The sequence below is a fragment of the Oncorhynchus mykiss genome, chromosome 1 (assembly GCF_057628025.1).
Source record: "Oncorhynchus mykiss isolate SJ-2025 chromosome 1, ASM5762802v1, whole genome shotgun sequence".
NCBI classification, from domain to species: domain Eukaryota; kingdom Metazoa; phylum Chordata; class Actinopteri; order Salmoniformes; family Salmonidae; genus Oncorhynchus; species Oncorhynchus mykiss.
The window spans coordinates 82,707,996-82,731,382 of NC_143022.1; the positions used below are offsets into that span (position 1 = coordinate 82,707,996).

At 44.8% G+C, this 23,387-nt stretch overlaps 1 protein-coding gene across 2 annotated transcripts in view; it reads right to left on the reverse strand.

Annotated features, from left to right (window-relative positions):
• The window catches only part of LOC110530138 (spectrin beta chain, non-erythrocytic 1), a 133,732-nt gene that overhangs the window by 65,181 nt on the left and 45,164 nt on the right, over window positions 1-23,387 (reverse strand). Inside the window, exon 1 of one of the 2 annotated variants that reach the window (XM_021612985.3) lies at window positions 20,894-21,569. The exons of the other annotated variant lie outside the window; for it this stretch is intronic. Within the exon in view, the coding sequence (XP_021468660.2) occupies window positions 20,894-21,089 (196 nt within the window). The 5' untranslated portion in view covers window positions 21,090-21,569. Of the gene's footprint in view, window positions 1-20,893; window positions 21,570-23,387 lie in introns of those variants that run through there. 2 annotated transcript variants of the gene reach the window in all.

The window sequence follows — 23,387 nt, forward strand, 5'->3', positions numbered from 1 at the left end:
GTCAATACCTCTCATAAATACATGTAGTGATGAAGTCAATCTCTCCTCCACTTTGAGCCAGGAGAGATTGACATGCATAGTATTAATATTAGCTGTCTGTGTGCATCCAAGGGCCAGCCATGATGCCCTGTTCTGAGCCAATTGCAATTTTCCTAACATACTTCAATACTTATTTGTTTAGGCCATCTTTAAATAGCAAGTCTTGTTTGTGCAAACTAAATGTTGTTAGCATAGCTGGTGCTATTCTCACAGGATGACAATATCCTAACATATACTGAACAAAAATATAAAAACATGCAACAATTGCAATGATTTTACATAAGGAAATCAGTCAATTGAAATATATGTTTTAGGTCCTACAGATGGGTCTGTGCATTATATTGAAACATGAGGTGACGGCGGCACAACAATGGCACAACACATTTAACTGCCATCGACAAAATACAATTGTTTTCGTTGTCCGTAGCTTATGCCTGCCTACACCATAACCCCACTACCACCATGGTGCACTCTGTTCATAACATTGACATCAGCAAACCGCTTGCCCACACAACGCCATAAACGCAGTCCGCGGTTGTGATGCTGGTTGGACGTACTGCCAAATTTTCTAAAACAACATTGGAAGTGGCTCATGTAGGAGAAATTAACTTTAAATTATCTGGCAACAGTTTTAGTTGACATTCCTGCAGTCAGCATGCCAATTGCACACTCCCTCAAAACATATGTGGCATTGTGTTGTGTGACAAAACTGAATGGCCTTATTGTCCCATGCACAAGGTGCACCTGTGTAATGATCATGCTGTTTGATCAGCTTCTTGATATGAAACACCGGTCAGGTGGATGGATTTCCTTGGCAAAGGAGAAATGCTCACTAACAAGGATGTAAACAAATTTGTGCCCAACATTTCAGAGAAATCTGATTTTTGTGCGTATATACATTTTCTGGGATCTTTAATTTCAGCTCATGAAACATGGAACCAACACTACATGTTGCGTTTATATTTTTGTTCAGTGTAAATGGCAGACAGTCTTCTGCACATATTGTAGGCTAAGTGACACAGCAAGACGGCGCCGACAGACATAGCAGCTTTGCTTTGTTAGATTACTTGTTAGATGGTCGGAACTAGGAGCACAAGCATTTCACTACACTTGCATTAACATCTGCTAACCATGCGTATGTGACCAATAAAATGTGATTTGCTTCTAGCTCCTAAGCAGCTTTGCAGTATTTTCTTTTGTGTGTTATTTCTAAAATGATTATTCCAGAAAGTGTGTTTTTACATACAACCGGAAAAAAACTTTTGGATATCAGAGCGGCTGTAACTCACCAGCATTACGTCCAGGAATAAGACTTTCCCGAATTGGATATTTTGTTTGTGCCACCCAGGGCAATTTATCCCAGAGGCTGCTCCAAGATGCTTCCGGCGGAGAAGACGTATTCGGAGTGGACTTCTAGTCAGACTCAGGAGGCGTGCACACCATCCACCGCGTCCAAGTATATTACTTGCCAATGTTCAGTCTCTGGACAATAAAGTAGACAAGCTCAGGGAGAGGATCTCCTTCCATAGAGACATTAGGGACTGTAACATACTCTGTTTCACGGAATCGCGGCTCTCTCCGGATCTACTGACCCCGTCCAAACAGCCAGCTGGGTTCTCAGTGCATCGTGCAGAGAGGAATAAAGAACTCTCCGGGAAGAAGAAAGGCGGGGGTGTATATTTCATGATTTACTACTCATGGCGTGATTGAGATAGCATACAGAAACTCAAGTCCTTTTGTTCACCCGATACCTCTATCAAATGCCGACAGTATTAGCTCCTAAGGTAATTCTCTTTGGTTATAATAACAGCTGTGTATATTCCCCGTTAAACTGATACAATGGCCCTCAAGGAACTACACTGGACTTTGTGCAAACTGGAAACCACATATCCTGATGCCACATATATTGTAGCTGGGGATTTTAACAAAGCAGATTTTAGAAAAACACTACCAAAGTTCTATCAACACATGGACTGTAGTATTCACACTGCTACAAGTCTACCACTTCAACTCCAACTTCTGGGATGCCTACAAGGCCCGCGCCCCTGCCCTCCCTTCAGCAAATCAGATCATGACTCCATTTTGCTCATCTCTTCCTATTAGGCAGAAACTCAAACAGGAAGTACCCGTGCTAAGGTCTATTAAACGCTGGTCAGACCAATCGAAATCCATGTTTTGATCATGCGGAATGGGATATATTCCGGGTAGCCTCTAAGAATAACATCAATGTCTACACTGACACGGTGTATATAGGAAACCGTGGATAGATAGCAGCATTCGCACAAAACTGAAAGAGCGAACCACCGCATTTAACCATGGCAAAGTGACTGGGATATGGTTGAATACAAATAGCATAGTTATTCCCTCTGAAAGGCAATAACAGGCAAAACCTAAGTAGAGACAAAGCAGAGTCGCAACTCAAAAGCTCAGACACGAGATGTACGTAGCAGGGTCTACAGACAATCATGGATTACAAAGGAAAAACCAGCCACGTCGGATACCGACGTCTTGCTCCCAGAAAAGCAAAACACCTCGCTCCCAAGGACTGTGGGCTCTCGTTCTCCATGGCCAACGTGAGTAAGACATTTAAGCCCTCAAGGCTACCGGCCCGGACGGCATCCTTAGCCGCGTCGTCAGAGCATGTGCTGACCAGCTGTCTGGAGTGTATACATATTCAATCTCTCCTATCCCAGTCTGTTCCCACATGCTTCAAAATGTCCACCATTATTCCTCTACCCAAGAAAGCAAAGATACCTGGACTAAATTACTATTGCCCCGTAGCACACACGTCGTTCATCATGAAGTGCTTTGAGAGGTTAGTTAAGGATCATATAACCTCTACCTTACCGACACCCTAGACCCACTTCAATTTGCATACCGCCCCAATCGATCCACAGACAATGCAATCGCACTGCCCCATCCCATCTGGACAAGAGGAATACCTATGTAAGAATGCTGTTCATTGACTACAGCTCAGCCTTCAATACCATAGTACCCTCTAAGCATCCTCATTAAACTCGGGGGCCTGGGTCTGAACCCTGGCCTGTGCAACTCTGTTTTGGACTTCCTGACGGGCCGACCTCCATGTGGTGAAGGTAGGAAACAACACCTCCACTTCGCCGATCCTCATCACATGGGCCTCACAAGGGTGTGTGCTCAGCCCCCTCCTGTACTCCCTGATCACCCATGACTGCGTGGCCACGCATGCCTCCAACTCAAATCATCAAGTCTACAGACAACAGTTTTAGGCCTGATTACCAACAATGACTAGACAACCTGTAGGGAGGAGGTGAGGGCCCCGACGGAGTGGTGCCTGGAAAATAACCACGTCCTCAACGTCAAAACGAAGAAGATGATCGTGGACTTCAGGAAACAGCAGACGGAGCACACCCCTATCCACATTGACAGGAACGCAGTGGAGAAGGTGAAAAGCTTCAAGTTCCTCGGCATACACATCACCGACCATCTGAAATGGTCCAGCCACACAGACAGTGTGGTGAAGGAGCAACAGCGTCGTCTCGTCAACCTCTGGAGGCTAAAAATAATTTGGCTTAAGACCCTCACAAACGTTTACAGTTGCAAAATTAAGAGAATCCTCTCGGGCTGCATCACCGCCTAATAAGGTAACTGCATCGTCCGCAACCGCAGGCGTCTCCAGAGAGTGGTGCGCTTTGCCCAACGCATCACCTGGGGCACACTGCCTGCCCTCCAGGACACCTACAGTACCCAATGTCACAGGAAGGCCAAAGGACAACAACCACCCGAACCACGGCCTGTTCACCCCGCTACGCTCCAGAAGGCGAGGTCAGTACAGGTGCCTCACAGCTGGGCCTGAGAGACTGAAAAACAGCTTCTATCTCAAGGCCATCAGACTGTTCAATAGCCATCACTAGCTGGCTACCACCTGGTTACTCAACCTTGCACTATAGAGGCCGCTGCCCTATAGACAAAGACATGGAATCAGTGGCCACTTTAATAAATGTGTTCTTACTGCTTAGCTCATATGTATATACTGTATTTCAGTCAATGCCACTGCAACATTACTCATCCTAATGTTTATACAGTACCAGTAAAACGTTTGGACACCTACTCATTCAAGGGTTTCTTTATTTTTTTTACTATTTTCTACATTGTAGAATAACAGTGAAGACATCAAACACTATGAAATAACACCTACTGAATCATGTAGTAACCAAAAGTGTTACATCAAAATATATTTTATATTTGAGATTCTTCAAAGTATCCATCCTTTGCCTTGACAGCTTTACACACTTGGCATTCTCTCAACCAGCTTCACCTGGAATGCTTTTCCAACAGTCTTGAAGGAGTTCCAATATTTCCTGAGCACTTGTTGGCTGCTTTTCCTTCACTCTGCGATCCAACTTATCCCAAACGGGTTGAGGTCAGATGATTGTGGAGGCCAGGTCATCTACTGCAGCACTCCATCACCCTCCTTTCATGGTCAAATAGCCCTTACACAGCCTGGAGGTGTGTTGGGTCATTATCCTGTTCATATTTTTAATGTCTTCACTATTATTCTACAATGTATAAAATAGTACAAATACTGAAAAACACTGGAGTAGGTGTTTCAAAACTTGACTGATACTGTATATTTCTTAACTCCATTCTTTTACTTTGGATTTGTCTGTATTGTTAGATACTACTGTACAGTTGGAGCTAGGAACAAGCATTGCGCTACACCCGCAAGAACATCTGCTAAATATGTGTATGTGACCAATAAAATGTGATTTGATTTTACATATACGCTGGTCTAATGTGAGCTAGCTGTGCCTCATACTGTAGGCCTACTGTACGTGCCATTTGCTGTTAGCTGGTCATGTTCTCACAGGGTTGTTCTAATTTAGTGTTCCCATGCAGGACGGGTGGTCTAGCTTCTCACCCTACTGCAGAGCCCATAAACATCAGTCACTGGGCCAAGAGAACCAGCCACACCGGTCAGCCCATACCTGCTGCCGACACACACACACAGCTTCGCAAGCTATTCCTCATATGAAGTCAAAGCCTGTTGCCATGGAAATCTGGCTTTGAGAGGAAGTTTCACAACCTCCCTCCATCAGGGTGGGTCTCTTCCTCGCAGACTGTAAGAAACGACACCCGTTAACAATGTGCACTAATGCACTCTCCCCTCCAGCTCCAGGCCAGCCATTAGCTCAGAGGACGTTGTGACATCACAGCGTGACCAGACTGCTAATAAAGCAGCAGCAGACTGTGAGAGCATGTAGGTTAAACCCTGGTGCCAAACAGCTCGCTCTATCTAGGCTACGTCTTCACAGGACTGTCCAACGGCCTGACAGCCTGGTCCAAAAGAAATTACAGTAGATAGTGCCCCAGGTCCTCGTGGTTTTCATGAGTCGCAGTGCCCAGCGAGCAGTGCAGAGGCAGAGAGACAGAGGGAGCAGTGTGTCCCGTTGTGGAGGCCCAGTCAGAGGCAGGGAGACAGAGGGAGCTGTGTGGGGCCAGTCAGAGCAGCACAGAGACAACGCAGCCAGTGTTCTCCACCATGACATGCAAAGCAGCATCTGACTGCATCAGGCCTTATCACCGACTGGGCTAACGAGCTAACTAACATTCAGCTCTTTCACTGGGACACTGTGCTGCATGGTTAGATCATGGCCGTGTGTGGTGAGACTGGTTAACCCAGAACTAAAGGCTTGCATAATTGGGTCAGACGCTCAGTTAAGTTCTGGGACCATACATGTTAACAGAAGAGATTTAAATCTAGTCAGTTGCACAACTGAATGCATTCAACCGACATTTGTCTTCCACATTTAACCCAACCCCTCTGAATCAGAGATAACCGAGGAGCTGCCTTAAAAATCAACCAAAGGTCCCCTCCCCTTCCGAAATTCAAAAGATACTACACACTGCGAAATTGTCCAAATAACCAGTGACGACAAAGCCAAGCACCACAACGCTGCTGAACTCCATTTGTACTGTGACAGATCTACAGTACAATTTATGTTTATGTAGTCTGTTTACAAGAGATTAGGCTATTCATAGGCTTAGCGGAGTTTCCAACAACCGGATGCATCCGGTTCAGGGATACAGCTAATTCAACTTAGCTTCCTTTTCTGCTGAAAACCGGATGTGGGAACTCTGCTCAGGATTTTTTTTACGCCTGCTATGTTAGGTTTGGCTAGTCATGACTTTGTGAATCAGGAAAAAGGCTTTGGAAATCAGGAAGAGGCTAGATAAGCTTAGCATCACATAATATTCCAAATAAAAGTATCAAGGACCAGAATCAAAAGGTAACTTCAATAACAAAACAAAGTAAAATAGTTCATTCACATTACACATTTTGCTGTGTGACACATGACCCTGTGTGACACATGACCCTGTGTGCCGGGCAAGGTTGTAATTACACATTGACACAATCAGCTGCAGTACAAAAGGGCATACATCTAAAATAAATGTGTGTTCTTAATGAAGCTGAGATGGAGACAGATGGAGAATATGGGTGGAGCTAGACATGTCTCGAGTGTCTGTAAACAGGGTTTCCTGCAGGGCAGAGCATCTGGCCCAGAACAGAACACAGGAAGGGGAAACCTTCGCTCAACAGATGTACATATATACACACACACACACACGTACGGTTGCACATGCTCAGGCACACACAAACACAAGCTCAAGTGTGCACACACACACGCACAAGAACTCCTTATCGCAATCTGCAGCGGAGCTCTGGCCCTGCAGAGCACAAACCGTAATCCCCTCCGCCCACAATCACAACAAGCAGTCACAGACCACAATCACAGACCCACAAACCACAGGTCTACCAAACTATCAGGACTGCTGACCAGACCAATCTGTGGACAACCACTCTGTACGGCATCCTGATCATAGAACTGTGCGGGCAATGTCAACTACTTACATGAATTCTACTGAAAAATACCTAAAAGGTGACATGCTAAGTCCTCCTATTAGTATGAGACTAGTTGTTTTATTGCATGTGACTGTTGATAGGCAGTGGGGGGGCTAACGTTAGCCACAAGAAATTGGAATTCTTAAATTCACAATTTATCGTACGAATTGCAATTCGTAGCATATCATCCAAATTGTAATTCGTAACGTATCATCCAAATTGTAATACGTAAAATATCATCCAAATTGTAATACGTGAAATGGATGATGAACAGCCACAAATTAATACATAGCATACTTAACATATCAAACTAATTTGAGGGTTCTGAATTTGTCTACTATGTTACACCTACCCGAGTCCAGGTTGAAATTAATATAGGGGAAACACTGAATAGCAATAGCAATGCAAAGTCAAACTATCAGGCCTGGAAGCAGGGCTCAAATTTTTTTTAAATGCTGTTGCTCCCAACTTTAGAAAGTTAGGCGCAGCACATGAAGTTTAGGAGCAGCACATGAAGTTTAGGAGCAGCACATGAAGTTTAGGAGCAGCACATGAAGTTTAGGAGCAGCACATGAAGTTTAGGAGCAGCACATGAAGTTTAGGAGCAGCACATGAAGTTTAGGAGCACCACATGAAGTTTAGGAGCACCACATGAAGTTTAGGAGCACCACATGAAGTTTAGGAGCACCACATGAAGTTTAGGAGCACCACATGAAGTTTAGGAGCACCACATGAAGTTTAGGAGCACCACATGAAGTTTAGGAGCACCACATGAAGTTTAGGAGCACCACATGAAGTTTAGGAGCACCACATGAAGTTTAGGAGCAACAGAAAATAAAATAGATGTTTTGAATTTATTAAAATGCAGCCTATATTGTGCCTATACAAATTCTAGAAACTTTTGAAGCACATGTGCTGTAACACTGTAAAGACAGTTTATTATAAAAGCAAAAATCTGGATATTACCAGTCATCGAAATTACAAAGCCATTTGAGGAATATTAGGTTTCTACATTGTGTAAAAGCATAATATTCCAATTGAGATGCATTACATTGAAAACTGTACAAGATCTCTTTAGAAACATCAGGATTGTGATGAGGTACAAGATATCTGTCATTCATTCTTTGCTATGATCATTGATCTCCTAAAGAAGCTATCCCGTTTCCTTTCCGCTATCCCGTTTCCTTTCCATTTCAGTTGTACAATTGACCCCCCCCCCCCCCCTTTTCCCTTCTTTCCGTGTCCACAAATGTTTGGATGTACTGGTAAAGTTACCAGGTTGTTAGCTAGCTAGCCAACTAGCTAGCAAATGAGGTAATGTGACTGAAAAGTGTAAACAAATGGTTAACGGCACACAAGTAGTTTTAGAACCGCCCATGTGGTTAATGAATGTAAAATGCGGTCCCAGCGACCACTATAGGAAGATACAAATGTAACCTATTTATTATTGGCACAACATCTTTTAATCTGGTTGGTCTAGAAGCAAGCTGTTTTGGCTGTAGTAATGGTGCAACCATGAAGCTAACAAATCTGAACACGCTCGTTTCTCAAGGGCACTCCAAAACGGTACAGCAAAGCCTTATCACAGTGCTCCCAAAATAAAACTACTGGTCGCACAGCAAAATATTTGGCAGCATATGTGACCAAAATGTGTGCACTTTAGAGCCCTGCCTGGAAAAGATGTGGCCTTAGGTACCAGAGCAAAAGAAAAGGACTAGGAAAGATAAATAAAAGACAAAATGACAGATGGATATTGTCACAGCTCTCTGGTTCCTCAGTAAAAGGTTGTGGAATGTGTATGTGCAGTCGCACAGACACCGGAAGTAAAAAAAAAAAAAAAAAAAAAAAAAAAAAAAGGCCTCTGCAGGGCCTCAGGTGAGTGAATAATGACAAATCACTGAAACAGATCCAAAATGAGCTGAGGTAATTAACTACGGAAAAGGACATCCAAGTCCAAGGTCCCCAATTCCAAACAGGTGTCAAACGAAGAGAGACAATGCAGACAAAACAGGAGGTCTCTGTTAAATGACACGTCTTTCAGGGACACTGGATGAGTTTGGATACGTTAGGGTTCCCGGCTGGTGATGACTCGAAAAACCAGTAATCTGAGCCAAATATTTCATCACAGGGACATTTAGCAGAGTCCACCTGGTCATACGAGGACTTACTTCCTGCTCTCAGAGCTCAGTGGAGCACAACTAAGGAGATTTTCAGAGGGAGGAGGTTATACAGCCAAGATGAGCTGTTACATTAGTGATGCAGAGAAGTGTGAAAGGATTTAAAGTAAAGTCAGTGAGCTAAGAGAAAGAAACTGCAGTGGGAGAAAATGGAAAATGTTGTTGGTCGCCAAAAGTCTAAAAAGCTATAACTGAAAATCGAAAGAACACAGACCAGGCCTCTGGGAATGAGATGGAACAATTCTATTTTAGCCTAATGCAATTGCTTGCTTACCCTATAAAATGAAATTAAAATCATAAAATACTTATTGTATAAGCCTGTTTGTAGAGGCAGTAACAGAAAAGGTTTGCTCACGGTGCTGATTGTCTACAAAGGAATTCCTTCTGCTAGATAGTCTCAACATCAGGAGGACTCTTAAAATTACTCTGTGGCTTATCAATGATGCTGAACCAACAGCAGGGGCTATTTACAGTGGCTTTAACACACTGCTTGTGTGTGGCTAATAACAACAATAATAATAATAATAATAACAAAAGCTGCCTCTGGCATGGCTGGGGGGTGGCCACATTGCTGAGACTGTGCCAGAAAATCTAGCTAGTAGCTACTCCTCTCCTCTCTGAATCTTCTGCCCACACAGTATCTCTGGTGCTGAGAAACCTGACACAATGAGAGAAGGGAATGTACGGTACAGACCATGTGTCACTATCGCCCTCAGACAACAAAAAAAAACTGAACAAATTACATTTTTCTCCCTTTTTCCAGAAACATACGTCTTTCTCTCTCTGGCGGAACGACCTTCTGCCTGTCCGTCCAATGATACTGACGCCTGGAGCAGCTCTCTGCCGCGGTTTGTTAGGGGACAGCCAGGCCATCGGTGACCGCCGGCTAACCCAGTCACAGGAAAACACTGTCACATTGTGTCTCACTCACCAGAATACAGAGCTAATCAACACTGCATTGTTTCATTTAACAGCAGTCTGTAGGCTACTGCAGCCAAATGTAATATGCCTTTATGACCTTTCCTGAACAATGATGCCAATACCTATTAAATGAGCTGGCAAAAATCAGGATCTGTATCCTAGGATGAACTTTCTCTAGGCATGCTACCACCGTAATCCTGGGGCAAAGAGTGCCATAGCCTATTAGTGTCCCATTCATCTAGAATCTAGAGCAGTGGTGTCAAATATACGGCCGCGAGGGCCTCCAATCCGTTCCGCGGGTGTTTTGAGTAATAAAATAAACGGTTGTTTAAATGATAATGGACCTACATTCATATAGTTTCTGGACTGTGTCCAGCTAGCTAATAATCACCGGCATGAAAGCTAGATCGTACGGGAACATCGAAAATAGTATAATAATATAACGATGGATAGAGGACAATTTTTTGCACATTTTAGGTGAGGCCCTCGAACTCATTGAAGACCGAATGCAGCCCACGGGGCCAAATGAGTTTGACACCCCTGACCTCGCATGAGAGAAGGATGATGGTGAGAGGAAAGGGTAAAAGGATGAACAGAGGAATAAAGAGGGGTGGCAGCGGTGGTAAATGAAGCTAGCAGCAGCCTAACAACCTCACCCTGTTTGTGGCGCAGCACCCCAGTGCCACGTCCCAGATTATTGTTAGCAAACTGTGGATTACTTATATCTGCATCTGGTTGGGAGGAAGTGGGACTTTGTCCTGGAGACAACTCATCAAAATACACAGACGGTATACCAAAATAAACATTGAGTTACGTTGTAAAGTGTACTCGCATGCTCCCTTAAGAGAGCTTGGCTGAAAAACTAGAAAAACTGGCAATAGTACTATTTGTCAATTTTGAGACGCCATAGCCAGCATACACTTCTTCAAAATAGTCTGAATTAATCTAAGCTAACTCAAGAAATCTGTCATTAGTTTTGACATTTTTGCCAAAGAGATCTTAGACCTGCAATTTTACATTAACTAAGATGTTTAGTGGCGTATTCGTCAATGAAAAAATGTGCCTATCTTTTGAACAATTCCTACTGTTCCCAACAGACGAAGGGGCATATACTAAACCCAGTTGTTTTGTCTAGGAAGCATGCAGGACACTAAAGGATCTGTATCCTAAAGTCCATGGGGAATAAGAGCACCTCCTCCCAGCTGCCCACAGCACTGAGGCTAGGAAACACCGTCACCACCGATAGATCTACGATCGAGAATTTCAATAAGCATTTTTCCACGGCTGGCCATGCTTCCACCCGACGACCCCTACCCCGGCCAACAGCTCAGCACTCCCTGCAGCAACTTTCCCAAGCCCCCCCTCCCGCTTCTCCATCACCCAAATCCAGACAGCTGATGTTTTGAAAGAGCTGAAAAATCTGGATCCCTACAAATCTGGACCCTTTCTAAAATGATCAGCTGAAATTGTTGCAACCCCTATTACTAGCCTGTTCAACCTCTTTCATATCATCGGAGATCCCCAAAGTTTGGAAAGCTGCCGCGGTCATCCCCCTCTTCAATGTGGGAGACACTCTAGACCCATGTCATGTCTTTCTAAAATCTAAAATTTCTAAAATCTTCGAAAGCCAAGTTAACAGATCACCGACCATTTTGAATCCCACTGTACCTTCTCCACTATGCAATCTGGTTTCCAAGCTGGTCATGGGTGCACCTCAGCCACGCTCAAGGTCCTAAACGATATCATAACCGCCATCAATACAAGACAGTACTGCGCGGCAGTCGTCATCGACCTGGCCAAGGCTATCGGCTCTGTCAATCACCGCATTCTTATCAGCAGAGTCAATAGCATTGGCTTCTCAAATGACTGCCTCATCTGGTTCACCAACTACTTCTCAGACAGAGTTCAGTGCATCAAATCGGAGGGCCTGTTGTTCGGACCTCTGGCAGTCTATAGGGGTGCCACAGGGTTCAATTCTCATGCCAACTCTTTTCTCTGCGTATATCAATGATGTCGCTCTTGCTGCTGGTGATTCTCTGATCCACCTCCAAGCAGACACCATTCTGTATACTTCGGGCCATTCTTTGGACACAGTGCTAACAAATCTCCAAACAAGTTTCAATGCCATACAACATTCCTTCCGTGGCCACCAGCTGCTTTTAAATGCTAGTAAAACTAAGTGCATGCTCTTCAACCGATTGCTGCCTGCACCCTCCTGCCCGACTAGCATCACTACTCTGGAAGGTTCCGACTTAAAATATGTGGACAACTACAAATACCTAGGTGTCTGGTTAGACTAAACTCTCCTTCCAGACTCACATTAAGCATCTCCAACCCAAAATTAAATCTAGAATTGTCTTCCTATTTGGCAACAAAGCCTCCTTCACTCATGCTGCCAAATATACCCTCGTAAACCTGACTATCCTACCGATCTTTGACGATATTATTTACAAAATAGCCTCCAACACACTACTCAGCAAACTGGATGTAGTCTATCATAGTGTCATCCGTGTTGTCACCAAAGCCCCATTTTCTATCCACCACTGCAACCTGTATGCTCTCGTTGGCTGGCCCGCACTACATATTCGTCGCCAAACCCACTAGCTCCGTCTTACCTCAGCTCACCATAGCAACACCCACCCGTAGCACACGCTCCAGCAGGTATATTTCACTGGTCATCCCCAAAGCCAACACTTCCTTTGGCCGCATTTCTTAACACTTCTCTGCTGCCAATGACTGGAACGAATTGGAGAAAAAAAAAATATATATATATTTTTTTTTTACACAACCCTGCTTGTCCAACTAGGGAGTGCTGTTTTACAGGACACAGCTGTGCACCCCTGCATCTAAACCAAGTATACAACCACACCCCCCTGCATCTAAACCAAGTATACAACCACACCCCCCTGCATCTAAACCAAGTATACAACCACACCCCCCTGGGGAAATCTTTTCAAATGTTTTATCCCGGCCTGCCTCTAATGTAGGCTACAGTGTTTCCCCTTATAAATCTGTAATTTGTCAACTTCCTGCTCCGTGCAGGGTACCAGCGAGACAGAGCAGTTGAAGGACAAACCAGGCTGCCACAGTGTCAAAGCCCTTTCTGCTGGGCCCACACATCATAGCTGGGACACTGTCGAACAGACAGACAAACTGGCAGGCCCCTCAACAGGGCCCTAATTTACTTAACAGGAATATAAAAATTGGGTCCTTGCTATCTGGGATCCTTAGGATGTCCCTAACTCCATTGAAGATTATATTGTAAATGGCTAAGGTAAGAGTTAAGGTTAGGGTTTATGGTACGCAAGTCCAAAGGATCCCAGATAGCATTAATCATAAAAACAGCCACCAATCAACAAAGACAGCATTTTCCGGTCAGGTTTGTACGTCACGGCTGGTCGAGCAGTACTGCAGTCTCCCTTCACTGTATTAGTACAGAGCTAAGAGGAGATTTACAGCGAGAGCTGTGTGGCCTCAAGGGAAATATCATTCCTGTTAGTTTACTACTCAATTGATACACTCAGGATTCCAGTTGAAAAATGAAATAATGTATAAAGTGTTTCTTGTAAACTCTTCCATAACCACATCTGTGAGTGAACTTTGTTCATAATTTTTGCAGCTGGCTCCTAGATGACTATTCAGTCATTCAGAGAAGAGCCTAGGGCAATAGATACGACTGAGAATGCAGCGTATGATTAGCTTAAGTCCACAAATTACTGTCCAATATTGCATCTAAAGCTGTGTGTTTGATCAAAGACAGAACACCGTACTAGCTAAAAGAGTAAGACAAGCCTTCTGATGTAGTTAAACACGATGCTGTTCACTGGGAATACGGCACAATTCTCAGAGTGACAATAAATACTACAAGCAATGAATTAGTCATCATTTCAAGCACGACTGACACCTAGCTAACGTTCTGAGCAGAACCAAAATATATGAACAGCTACGTAGTCGCTCACGTCAACATTTTCCACTCATGTGTTTCAAGAAGTTCTGAAATCCTGCATCATGTGGAACAAGGGCTGTGTTCAGGAGATATTAGAGCTGTTAATCTGTTTAATGAATCGTCCTTTGGTGGAGTGCGGGGATGACAGGCAGAGTCGACTACGGCAGAGTCAGAACGTCATATGGAGCGCGGGAGGGAGAGGAGAGGCTCAGAGCACATCCTAGACCTTCTGTTGCTTTAGGGATGGAGAAGAAATCCACAGCAAACACACTGACCAAGCTTTAAGAAAGCAGCAGCTTTAGGTTTGAGTCTCCATTTAAACCCCTGTAGGAAGGATCAAGAGGCTTTTTAGACGTGCTCTACACAGTGCACAAAACATTAAGAACACCTTCCTAACAATGAGTTGCACCTCCCTTTGCCCTCAGAACAGCCTCAATTCGTCAGGGCATGAACTCTACAAAGGTGTCGAAAGTTTTCCTCAGGGATGCGTCGCACAGTTGTGTCGAGTTAACTTGATGTCTTTTGGGCGGTGGACCATTCTTGAAACACACGAGAAACTGTTGAGTGAAAAACCAGTGAGCGTGGCATTTACTGTACTACCATACCCCATTCAAAGGCACTTAAATATTTTGTCACCCTTTGAATGGCACACATACACAACCCATGTCTCAAACCTGTCTCCTGCCCTTCATCTACACTGATTGAAGTGGTTTAACATGTGACATCAATAAGGGATCATAGCTTTCACCTGGTCAGTAGATCATGGAAAGAGCAGGTTCATCATGTTGTCCACTTACTGTATATCCCATTTTACAGTGAAACAAAAACAGCATGTACTGTGTAATATGCTACTTTGGATATTACATTAGGACAATGTGTTTTCCATATTGTAACAGGAGCTCATTCTGACTGACAAGCTAAGGACTTCCACTAAAACATCCACTCCTTTTTCTGTCAGTATTGTAGATAACCCAGGTATAAAATGAACCGTCTTACAATAACCGATGTTCCCCTATACAGAGGCCAAGGCTGTGAGTAGCTGCTATTCTAGCAGAGGTAAAGCCCACAAGCCTGGAGATAGAAAAGCTCATTATATCAAACATCTGCTTTAAATATGAGCGAGCGCGAGAGCGAGGCTTCTGAAACTAGGGGCTTTCTGAGACCCTCTCATGTGAGACACACAAAACAGACTCTTCCAGCCACACCCTGTAGCGTACTGGAGAGACAGACCAGCCTGGTCTGCTTTGGCCTAACTCAGTCTTCATAACAGTCATGAGAGAGTGAACTAACACAAACATGGCTTTGGGCTGTTTGATCTGGATTGTATATACATATCCAAACTCACGTTCCCAATGCATCCAGACCAAAATCCCTGCTCCCATGCCTTTCATCAGGCTAGAATGTGGGCTCGAGCCCTGGTACTTACCAAGACGGTCGCTGTACTGACAGTGTGGATGCCCCGCCTACACATTTTCTCAACACCACTTCATTTGTTTATTTTCTTCACAACGTTAAACGCCAAGGCTCTTGATACAGGTCATGTTGAGACGAACCACTTCTGAGTGTAACAAAGCTGCCTCTGCCTACAAAGAGTATTCAGCAGATCAGCCTGCCTCGCTCTGCTCTGTTAAGAGTAGTAGGTTTAGCCTCAACGGATCAAACGTTGTGACCTGAAAGAGGATCCCATGTAGCAACACTTCAGTTGATTGGTGAAGCTGACATTGGAGTCAGAAAGTTTGTTTATTCTGAGGAGAACAGGCAAGACTAGGGTGTACCTACTATTGAAGATGCATTAGTCGTTTGTATGGGATACATCGTCCAGCGAAATGCTTACTTGCAGGTTCCTTCAACAATACAACAATAAATTATAAAAAAGATAAGAATATGAACAAAGTAAATGAGTGGAATATATTTTTTTGCTTAAGTATAATACAGGAAGGCACAATTTATAGTCCAATGTTTACACATGTTTTGGGGGGAGGCGATGTATAAACTGAGCAGTATAAGAGTCTGGTAGCAGCAGTTGTGATGTGTGTGTGTGTGTGTAGCATGAATGTATGCTTATGTGTAGCATGAATGTATGCGTATGTCCATGCATGAGTGAGTGCATGTGTGCTAAGGTGTGGAGAATCAGAGCATGTGGTCACTCCAGTTCAAGTGTTCAGCAGTCTGATGACTTGTAGAAACCAACAGGCTCAGAGACCGTTTCTATCAGACCTGATGGTCCAATACAGTCTGCCCGACAGTAAGGGAGAGAACAGCTCTTGGCTGGGGTATGTGGGGTCCTGGGGGCCTTCATCACAATTTAGAGTAGATGTCCTGGGTGGGAACAGGGATGTACTATCGTCCTGGCAGTGCTTTATCTTAAGACGCTGTGTTCAATTTCAGTGTTTTACTGTAAAACAACAAACTAAACTAAGTTATGCAAAGATCCAATCTAAAACGTCAGAGGGTGTGTACGTGGGTATTTGCACAAGAAACATCTCAACTACAAGCAGGGACACCCCACTGTCCAAAACACACTCAGGGCCAAGCAGGCCTTTAACAACCAATTACATCTGACAATACTGATACCATCTCAATCCAGGCCATCCCAATGAGCTTTGCTCCTTTTCTGTTGCTTGGGTTGTTTCCTCTCTTGATAGCTGAATGAGTCTGCCTGTCATCTCAGTCTGAGCCACACTGTATTGGCCTGGAGTTGACGGGCCAATGCGACCTCCTTTGTCAGGGGGATCCGGAGTCCCCTGATGGGGTTTAGGGGGTTCCACGCAGTGTGGCTCAAGGGGAGTAAGTCAGTCTCCTATAAGGCAGATATAGCCTCTGACATGGCCCCCACTCCATTCAACCAGTGTCTCACCCTGTGGACTTTCTCCAAATTGGAGAGAGTTGGAGCCAAGAGCGGAACAGAGGGTCATTGAGGCAGTTGGTTGACTGTTGGCTCAGGTTGGGCTCTGCTCTACTGCTGGCCAAAAGCAGCTTTTTAGAACAGATGCTGACGCTGACTACCAAGGCCTGGGCCTGTCAAGCTTTCTGCTAGGCCCGATGGGTCTGTTGAGACAGTCCTATCAGACAGGAACATGTAGCCTGTCCTCGAAAGGCCTGCTGAACCTGACTCGCATCCATTGGCTACTTGAAGCTCTTGAACAGAGTTTGGACTTTGTCCTTGTGAACAATTCCATTAAAGTATTTGACAATGCTGTTCTCAGGGCAGCGGTTAGGAACATATCATTATGTAGGCTACAGTGTGATAATAGGGCCTTGGGTTTATCACATCCACAGAGAACATTAGGTCATCTGGGGAAGAGGAACCAGTTCAAGGAATCGTCTGCTCGATCTATGATCACACAAATATCTTGATTAATGGTTTAGCCGAGCTTATCTAAGAGAGAGTGTCCCTACCATACATGTCCTCAACTACATTCCTCTGATATACCAACATCACATGGTCTCATTCCTTATACACCTGCCATGTGTGACATACCCAGGCACCTGGCTACATTCCTCAAATGGCACAGCTCCAAAACCACAGGTAGGCTACACTTATTTGATAGCTGTACCTAAACTGAATCTGTACAGTGTCACTATGCCAACCTGAACCTGTAGGCCTGTACAGTGTCGCTATGCCAACTGAACCTGAAGGCCTGTACAGTGTAACTATGACTACCTCACACCCATCTGGTGACCTTACGTTTGATATTCATAAAGTCTACAGCCCTTGAGAGCATTTGAGGTTTTTCTTCCCTCCCAGAAGACTTGACTACCCACACTCACTTTGTATGTTGCCAAATGTCTGTCATTTCCTATAGCACCAGTACTTTCACTGCCAGACAGACATGAGGTCAAATGATGGATAGAGAGATGAATTCAATGCAAGCATCAGCAGCATTGGGTTTTTCTACCTCACGTCTGATAAACACAGCCTCCATCATTGCTGTAATTGTCTTATTTATGGACCTGCTGGTGGCCATTTTGAAATGAAGTTCTAAGAATGGCAAAGATCGGAGTCTTCCTGTTCTGAGACAAATCAATCATTTAAACCTTTGGGAGGCCTGACGTGTCATCAGGTTGCCATTAGTTTATCTGGCCCTCCCTAACCATCAGCACAGCTCCAGGAAATGCAGGATTTACACTTTCTTCCAAGCTCATATATTACACCATCCTTCAGGGAGCAGAACTTCCATCCCTACACAACCACCAATAAGGACATAAGACTTCTGGTGTAGTGTGAAGTCTGAAGACATACAGTACTACCACCTGAAATATGTACTACCACCTGAAATACTGTATGTGCTACCACTAGTAAAACACTTGACCTGACAGATAGTGTTTTTCATTATAGTAGCATTGCGGCACAAATGACACCAGAATGGGAACTAACAGCCTCATCACTTCGATATACAGTAAAATGAAAGCAGCACAACAGGCGCGGTTCTCCACTGTGTCATTGTTTGCCTTGCGCTGGGAATGCAGCAATGATTGGCACTTTAATAAAAGATGCCAACTTCCTTCCTCTTCCACCCTGTCATCCATTTCAATAGTTGGTTATTCATTCATCATGACCCTGACAGCACATGGGGGTGGTGTAGTCTGTCTGTGGCATCACCAGGCTGATAACGCTATTAGGAGAGGTTTCACTGAACTGACACATTTAGCGCCAAGCAATCCTTTCAGTGAGGCATTAGAGCTGCCCCAAAGTCCCCTACAAATGGACTGGCCCCAGAAACCAAACCAACATTTTAAAATCGGTGCCTTCAAGTCCAGTGCTAAACACCGAAGTGGGTACACAGAGCGCTTATCATGAGCTAGTGTTCTCCATGCTGAACGCAGACACATATGTAGCCAAACGGGACAATTGTTAATTGGGTTAGCACCCTTCTGTGAACTACAGAGAAAGCTAATGCAAAAGTCCAATAAACGACAGACCAAATCTGCCACATTTCAACACTGCACTCTCAGCCTTGCCACAATACTTGGGCGGTGTACCTCCCAGTCCCATATCTCTGTGTGGAGTGAAAGATTCCGTGCCGTCAGAGATGCTGGGATTCATATTAAAATCAGGGGACACTCAGTCTCACGGTGACAACGGCTCGTAAAAGTCATGGGTTCCATAGGGTGTCTGAGGTCCAGAGGCCTCCGGTCTGTCAGTAGCATGTTAATGGAACCACAGCGTGAAGGGACTGACAGCAACATGTATCACTCACTAACACCTCATCTCAAACATATTTTACTATGTAAGCTAATAAAGTATCTTAATATCATAAATAATATCCCTCATTCATTCCCTGGCGTCTGCAATGATTTATGTGTGTCTGTCTACACATACTGTACATGGTGTTAGCATGAGGCTGTCAATCAAATGTATTTATAAAAAGCCCTTTATGTCAGATGACAAGTGCTATACAGAAACCCAGTCTAAACCCCGGCTCTTGAGGGGTGGCCAGTCCTCTTCTGGCTGTGCCGGCAAGTGTGTGCATGTGTGTTCTGTGTTTGTGCGTGTCGCGCTCTGCTCTGAACATCTGTCCCCTGCGCCACCCACTGCCTCATGTTAATTCCTGTTGTGACCTCCTGGTATGTCATAGTTCGGCGCACAAGTCAACAACTAACTTTCCCCCAGGCCGTTGCTGCAAGAGAGGGTATTCTCAGTCAACTCACCTGGTTAAATAAAGAATAAACCAACCAAGCCCATAGGACCCGAGTCAACAAACAGAAACAGCCAGAGAGAACAGATGCTCTTAGGCTGTGTTTGTATTATTCACTGAGACACGACTTCTTATCTCAGCAATCTTGGGTGATGGAAGGGTGATGGAAGTCAAATTGTATATTTGTCACATGTGCAATGATTTTCAGTGAAATACTTACAAGTCCTTAACCAACAATGCAGGCGTAAGAAAATAGAGTTCAGAAAATATTTACTAACTAAACCACAAAAACAACAATAATGAGGCTATATACAGGGGGTAGCAGTACCGAGTCAATGTGCGGGGGTACAGGTTAGTCGAGGTAATTTGTACATGTAGGTAGGGGTAAAGTGACTATGCATAGATAAGAGGTGCCACTTTGTTCTTTAGGTTTTGCACATAAGGGTAACAGGAGCAGCACTGACAGACCCAAACACACTTCAATGAGCAGGCAGGGCTGTGGCATGCAGGCAGCCTGCACAGGACAGAGAGAGGCTCAGATGCTCTTCCCTCTGTTGGGAGCATGCTCAGTGGAGTGTGCTCATCAAAGCCCTCTTTCATCCTCTAATGTGATGCAAAACAAGGCAACGTGAGACTCCGTCTGGTTAACAGCTCCAAAACATACCATCTAACACGGGGCAATGCTAGGGCTCTCCTACACTGTCAAATAGTTCCACAACACCGTCTAACATGGCACGATGCTATTGCTCTCCTCCAGCACAATGCTGCTTACAAAGCCCCTTCCACACCTCTCTCCTTAGCTCTCCTTTCCTGCCATTGTCTTGGAACAGCCAAAAGCTACAGCCATGTCGTTTGGTGTTTTGGGGAGCGCTTAGGGTAGAGGGTGAAGATTAGTGTTGAGAAGGGGGTGGGTACGGTCTCGTCTGAAAGGCACATTTTTAAATGGCTCTTTCCTTCCTGCTTCCCCCCCCATGGTCTCCCTAAAAAGGTGTCTCTTTACACGTGTAGCTGTCATCCAGTCCTCTTTCCTCCCTGCACTACCTCATCAATATTTCATTAGGTGCTGAAGCACATCCATCATTACCTCATGATCTTGGAGCGCTCAGTGAATTAAGGAGGATGCTGGAACCTCCTATCAGACAGACAACAAAGTCCCCATCATCCTGAAATGTGCAAGTACTTCACCTGCCACCATGAAATCCCACGTCTTTATGAGCCTGATACTGCATAGCAACGCTGGACAACACAGCCCTGGGATCTGCTCTGCCTTCCTCCCTACTAGTCTTACCTTGCAGCTGCTTAAAGCGGCCCTCCAGCTGGTTGTAGTTGAAGGCAGCCTGTTTGGCAGAGTAGCCCGGATCAGGGCTGGTGGCTAGAGAGGGGCCAGGCCCAGAAGGGGACAGGGCCCCTGGGGAGTGGGACCCTGGAGAGAGATGCCCTGGGGACAAGGGGCCAGGCACACTGGTCGCCCTCTGTAGCTCCATCAGTCCAGTAGAAAATAAAAGGGCTGGGGAAAGTGGAGTGAAGAGGGGTTCGCTGGTCTCCCCCTTTTAAAATAAAAATGTCCAGTGGTGGCTGAGATGTAAGAGGTTAGCTGGAAAAGTCCCTCTGTGGGGGGATCCTGCAGCAGTCAGCCCCGGGGTCAAATGCTGGCTCAACAGCACCGCAGCATCACGCTTGCCTCAGACTTCTTTCCTCCCTTCCACCATCATCCCCCCCATCCTCACAACACAAGCAGGCTGCCAACACTCCAACATGCACAATAAGAAAGATAGTGGTAAAAGCCACAGAGAGGGGAAGAGAGAGAGACACACCGATTCAGAGAAAGCACACTGGACTCCGTACTCCTGCAATGAGCGGAAGACTGCTCAAACACTGCACACCTTTCAAACCTTTAGGGAGGGGTGGGAGGAGCCAGCAGCCTGGAATTTCTTTAGCAGCCACTCACAGCCCTTATGTTTAGTGTTGATGTCACAGCTGCATTACCATAAGGGGGAGTGGGAGGGAAAGAGGAGCAGAGGGCTGTACCAAATGGAAAGGGGGAGACTTGGCCGAGACCTTCCCCATTTCTAAGCACATTCGTAATATCAAGAGACAAAACATCCCATATTTCATTGAATCATAGATACACATGCAAAAAAAATTACTTCCTGGCTGTGTCCTGCCAACACGTCCTGTTAGAGTTCACGGTAAAGCGCCTCCCCCTCCTCACACGAGTGTGTGGGCCTCACTAAAACTTTTGAACGGCCATACAAAACCGGAAGAATTAGCTCTGTGTAATAATATCCTAGACAGTGAACAGGTCTCTCCAGTCCTTTCCTCTCCATTATTTGGCCATGTAGTCCACCTGACCCACCACTTGAAGTGAGGGGTTATTGCACACAATTGAGACTTTTATTGATAAAAAAAAAAAAAAAAAACAATACATCGCCATTTGCTTGGCTCTTCCTGACAATGGACATCTATAGTTGTTAGACTAGTCCAACAGCACAATGCTCCCACCCATCTGAAACCCCTTCATGCAAAGCCCCCCTTAAATATATTTCAAAGCTGGTCTTTCTTGAATTCCAGGCATTTTATGGTATGAGATTTCATCAGTTTTAAAATGGAAGGCATGGCTTTGGGGGGGACAAAAAGGCTTCTACTCCCCAAAGCTCATGCAAATTCCCCCTAGCTGGCCCATTACTCCTGGCTATTTATACTGTAATATATCTAAACAGGTTTTCACAGGTTTTCACAGGGCAGTCAGCCTAACATACACCAAAAACAGTCCCAGGTTAGGGCCCAGTCAGTCTGACACGGCTTTGCCCTAGTGACTGATCTTCTGTCGTATCACTTCTCTCTAGAAATCATCTCTTCACAGGTCTGTTATTATGTATGCCTACCTGTTGTTCTTTGGGACCAGAGGGAATACATGAGAAATCTGTAGCTAAGTAGGCGGAGAAAGGCGCTTGCAAAAGCCTGGATAGGTGGTTTCGAATCCCGTGACCAACCATATGTAAAATGTATGACTAGGTCAGATACGTATCTGCTAAATGCTTGCCTGGTTACCCAATGATGAATTGCATCGAATTCACCTAAGTGCAGAAATTTAGCGTTTGGATCAAGAAAGTTTCCTGATGACCTCTACAAGCCAGAATGTTGAATACAATCCTATTTGAAGTACTTTACCAGTTCTGTGCGGTTGATCCTTTTGGTAGTAGGAATGAGAGACAATATATCCACAGGAAAGTACAATTGCATCAACTTTTCAAACCACTGGTTGTGAGTTCAGATGTGTCACCTGAAGAATGCACACAAGATGAAAATACATGCAGGAGACTCATGACGAGCTCCTGCACGTGTTTACATGGTTCTGTGCATGCTTCAGGTGATACAAATCTGAACTCACAACCAGTGGTTTGAAAAGTTGATGCAATTGTACTTTCCTGTAGATATATGGTCTCACATTCCTACCACCAAAAGGACCAACCGCACAGACAACTGTTAAAGTATGTTCAAATATTAACATTATGGCTTGTAGAGGAAACTTTCCTGATTCAAGAAGATCATTTCTGCCCAACGTAGAATTCAATTCAACTTTGGGTAACCAGGCAACTAAATGGATATTATTATGTGTATTGAAAGTTGGGTATCTCTGTGCTGCGAGGAATGAGTGTGTGAGGTAAATTTAGGGGCCCCAACTTTCACTGGGGACGACATGTCCCCCCACATTCTGAAATTGCATTTTTGTCCCACCCAGTCCAACCCAGTTATCAATGACTGATACAAAACGAGGCACG